This window comes from Fimicolochytrium jonesii, assembly GCF_025526975.1.
Source record: "Fimicolochytrium jonesii strain JEL569 chromosome Unknown EV422scaffold_42, whole genome shotgun sequence".
In the NCBI taxonomy this organism is placed as follows: Eukaryota; Fungi; Chytridiomycota; class Chytridiomycetes; order Spizellomycetales; family Powellomycetaceae; genus Fimicolochytrium; species Fimicolochytrium jonesii.
In genome coordinates, this window is record NW_026515709.1 from 100,470 (window position 1) to 104,500 (window position 4,031).

The 4,031-nt window shown below is 52.7% G+C and overlaps 2 protein-coding genes across 2 annotated transcripts; one reads left to right on the top strand and one right to left on the bottom strand.

Moving 5' to 3' along the window:
- Positions 1–1,073: 1,073 nt before the first annotated feature.
- On the top strand, positions 1,074–2,358 carry EV422DRAFT_334294 (SGNH hydrolase-type esterase domain-containing protein). Its single transcript, XM_053066384.1, has 2 exons — positions 1,074–1,280; positions 1,560–2,358. The coding sequence occupies exons 1-2, from the start codon at positions 1,247–1,249 to the stop codon at positions 2,168–2,170; spliced, it is 645 nt and encodes a 214-aa protein (XP_052920968.1). The 5' UTR covers positions 1,074–1,246; the 3' UTR covers positions 2,171–2,358.
- EV422DRAFT_334288 (uncharacterized protein) lies at positions 2,358–4,031 on the bottom strand. Its single transcript, XM_053066383.1, has 3 exons — positions 3,425–4,031; positions 3,283–3,322; positions 2,358–3,195 (listed from the first exon to the last, which is right to left on the bottom strand). Exons 1-3 carry the CDS (start codon positions 3,746–3,748, stop codon positions 2,546–2,548), a joined length of 1,014 nt encoding a protein of 337 aa, XP_052920969.1. The 5' UTR covers positions 3,749–4,031; the 3' UTR covers positions 2,358–2,545.

The window sequence follows — 4,031 nt, forward strand, 5'->3', positions numbered from 1 at the left end:
CGACGAGCACTGTTAAAGTACCATGAGGTCGGAGCCAACTGGAGAACACTGTCGAGACGCGTCGTAGGCCAGGAAATACCTGTATATTCCCATCACATACAGGTATTTTTCCCCAAGGCCTGTCTAACAGACGCGACGTGTCGTTCTCCAATGAGACCAGACACTCCACATTACACCTGAGCCCGTTCTTAGCCAATCCAGGCAAACAACACTGGAGAGCTGCCAAACGCATCCTAGCCCATCTCAAGACGATCAAACACCACAACTTCCACTGCTGGAAATCGTTGGAAATCGCGCAAACAATGCACTACGGCACTCTCCAGCACTGAAGGCAAATACATGGCACTCACAGACGCCTGTAAAGAAGCCATGTGGTGAGCCTCAGATCTCTACTCAGAGAACTGAGCATGCACCAAAACAAGACGGGGCTCGTCCAAGGCCCCACAGGCATCTGGGAGGACGATCAACGCGCTATGGCACTTGCTATGAACCCAGTTCGTCACGCACAAACCAAACATATCGATATCACATACCGCTTCATTCGTGAACAAGTCGCACGCAAGACAGTTATCCTTCAGTACTGCCCAACAAAGGAGATGCTGGCTGATGCGCTCACCAAACCCCTGCCCATGCCAGACTTCACACATCTGGTATGCACTTAGAGGCTGCAGAGCCTTCAAGTGAGAGGGAGTATTGAGATAGCATCAAGATGCGGCACGTGGAAGGCTCTGCAAGACTTAGGACGCGTCTAGGAAACTATAGAGTATTGAAGTAGCTGCTTGACGCATAGAAGTGGCGCTGACTGTGCTCTGCTATAGGTGTTTCTCCACGTTCTCTACTATAGTAGTCCCCCTCTTCCTTGTGGTCTCCACCCGCTGTGTCTGTATGTTTTTGTCAAAAACGTACACCTTGAGGCCCCTTGAAAAGCATCCTCCTTGCTAAAAGCATCCCTGTGAAGGTGATGCTAATTTTTTACCCTATGTTCATATGTTGGTCTGGGTGTCCGTTGTCAACGTTTGTCCGAAGGAAGCTGGGAAAAACGTCGAGCAGCTTGCTAGTATATATACTGACAGTGACGGCGACGCGGTCCATGTGGCGGTGCAGGGTCTGTGCTGGGTTGCCTCACTCTCGGCAACTCCCAGGAGCAACTCCTGCAACTCCCTCCACTCTGGCGTGCAACGTGGCTTGATTTCGCAAGGGACCAACTGTTCAATTTGAGAGTGGAGTAGTGGATTCCAGCCGCCTAATGTCTCCCTTGTTTCGAATCCTCTGCGTAGGCGGTGAGTGCATCCGTCGTCTTGCATGGTTGTGCTCATCTTGTTGTGGGTGATGCTGCAATGCGTGGCGGATTCCATTGGGTTGGGTTTTCACACGAAACCTTCGGGTGAGAAAGAGGAGCAGACGGGCAGAGAAGATGCCACGGGTAAAGGACCGTAACCAGTGGTGGAAAGATTCCCCTGCGGCCCGACCAATTCCACCAGCTCCTCCAGCAACGCTTTACGAGTATGTGAAAGTTTTTCCCTACTGGAGTATCCTGACCGATGTTCTTTTGTGTTTAGACTCGCTTACGGAGGGTTATCATCATTACGGCACGGCCTTCCATCCTTACAGTCTAACCCTGGAGCGCTCTTTATTGAACTACCCACGTTTCAAGGACGCTTCTTTTACAGTCACCACCGATGGCAGATCCGGGGATCGTGTCCTTTCACCAGGCACGTTCGTTTCCCGTTTGGAAATGCGTCTACGCGAAGCTGAGCAGGAGGGTTTTACGTACGATTGGGTTGTCATTCTCGGAGGGATCAATGATATCGGGTATAGAATAGATGCGGTGGCTATCTTCAGTGGGCTGAAGGAGCTTTGGTCTATGGCATTGCGGCACGGATCCAAGGTCATCGCTCTTTCATGCCTGGAGTGGGATGTCGAGCAAAGGGATGGCTGGATCGCAGCTCAGGTCAAACGACTCAACGGGCTCATTGAAGGGTTTCAAGGGACGTGCGACGGCTGGTTTTTCTATGACATTCGTTGCGATGTGCCTCAGTTCGCACTTGCGGGGGAGGAGAGGGATATTTTCTGGGATGATGGGATGCATTTGACCGCTGCTGGGTATGATAGGATGGGTGAATGTATCGCCAATGCCCTTTTGAGATTCGAAATGAGGAATAGGAACTGATTATGGAGATTCATGTACACCATTGTCGTCGCTGTGGTTTGCTATGTCTGGCTGTGTATCTGAACTCAAGGAATCTAGCTAAGCATTTGCAATCCAATCAGGTCGGAAGGTCGTAGCCACGTTTCCACATTATCGAAGCGGAGGCGCGATGAACGATTGACCATTGTGACAACGTTACTGAGCGGTAGTCTTGGTTGTTGAGATAGTTTTCTGATGTTGCGCGGGTAAGCGCTTCCTTCCCCTCCGTCGCTGGACGCGTGCCAGCGCAACCTCCATCGGAACGCCGATGCCGTCCAACGGGTGAAGAGTCTGTCCCATTAAAACTGGCGAAGCGACCCGTTTGCTACTAAATCTCCTCAAGACGGCCAGGAGCAGCTAGTCCGCATCCATGATTTCGTCCGCGATGGTTGTGATCTGATGCGTCGCCTTCTCCTTCCCTGGCAAAATGCCTGAATTCCCCACCGCATCGCCAGGACCAACAGGCGGAAAGCTCCGAAGGCACAGCGTGCTGAAATCTATACAGGGCGCAAAATGGGAAAGCACTAACGAGGAACGTATCAGTCCCAAGGGCGGTAACCCCGCCAGATGGGCCCGTGGTAATTGTACAAATTTAGTGGCGGGCCGAGGCGGAAGCATCCATTTCGGTGGAGGTAGTGTCGTCAGACCGGCAATGTCATGTATGCCCCTCGGCAGCAAGGAGTGATAGAGTCGGCCGGTCCGTTCAGACATGTAGAGTGCATCCGGGTCGAATGGTAGCCGAAGATTTCCTGCATACTGCAAATACACCTGCGGCTCATACTGCGTCTTGGGCGAGCCTCCGTCTCTGACAATGCTGTGAAACACTATGGGGGAGTCTTCAACTGCAACCCAATTCATCTCGCGGCCGCACGGACTGGCGAAAAGGTATTCATCGGCACACACGTCTGGCGGTGGAGAACGTGGTTTGGCATGACCGTGGTTTGCGGACGGGGGCCAGAGCTGGAGTCGGGAGAAGAAAAAGTCGAGGAATTTGGGATCTTTGAAGCCTGCGGATGCAGTTAGCGAGCTGTCACCTTGCGAACTTATGCCGCGGGGGCGCCATCCATCCCCTCGTCACCATAGCTTCAACATACATGTGGTAAAGTTCCTGGTTCGGGTCCCGTGTAGGAATAGCTAGGGATGACAAAGAAAGGGACGAGATGAGCTCAAGATGACGCCGACGCCGAAGTTCTCCAACCGTCCCATTTTTTGGTTCGCAAAAAGCGGTAACCCTACCTGGCCGTGCACATCGATATGATAGAACCATTCCCGCACGTCTATACCCGTCTTGGTGGGTTGAGAGTGCTTGGCGACCGGAGGCAAGCTGTGACTATGTGCGGAGTTGGCATTCCGCTGTAACCATGCAGTAGAGGAAAAGGACGCGACGGCTGCAAGGCTTGGAGAATGAGCGGAGTTTTCGCAGTGCTTGTAGGAGTGCCGTCGGAGGGTTGTCCGGCGAGCGGTGAAGGAAGTGTGGTGCATGTAGCGAAAGGGAGGGTAGCTTGTGAAGGGCGGCTTGCTTGAACGAAAAACGGGAAGCTGATGAGGAAGAGTGGGCATGTTCGAGAAGGATGTAAGGTTGGGAGAGGTTGGGACTGGTCTTTCACACGCTGCGCAGTGCTGTCAATTTGGGGAGCCCATCATCCCTCGCCATCAGCCGGAGGATACGCTGACAACCTTTTAGACAACGTTGGAGGGTAAAGATCTGGCCGAGGGCGGATGTTATTGAAAGATGGTTCATCCGCAGTTCGTTCTTCACATTCGACGCCAGGGTGAGAGCGGCGATCCAAGTGGCAGTTATTCTTATCGGTAAACATGTATTCGCCACTTGGAGGATTCGGAG

What these genes read in the sequence shown, in the direction of transcription:
- EV422DRAFT_334294 (XM_053066384.1), top strand. Translation starts at nt 1,247, where the DNA reads ATGTCTCCCTTGTTTCGAATCCTCTGCGTAGGCG. An exon ending in TCGAATCCTCTGCGTAGGCG is followed by an intron (nt 1,281 to 1,559) that starts GTGAGTGCATCC and finishes TTTTGTGTTTAG; the next exon opens with ACTCGCTTACGGAGGGTTAT.
- EV422DRAFT_334288 (XM_053066383.1), bottom strand. Translation starts at nt 3,748, where the DNA reads ATGCCCACTCTTCCTCATCAGCTTCCCGTTTTTCGTTCAAGCAAGCCG. An exon ending in ATATCGATGTGCACGGCCAG is followed by an intron (nt 3,323 to 3,424) that starts GTAGGGTTACCG and finishes TGTCATCCCTAG; the next exon opens with CTATTCCTACACGGGACCCG. An exon ending in AACCAGGAACTTTACCACAT is followed by an intron (nt 3,196 to 3,282) that starts GTATGTTGAAGC and finishes CTGCATCCGCAG; the next exon opens with GCTTCAAAGATCCCAAATTC.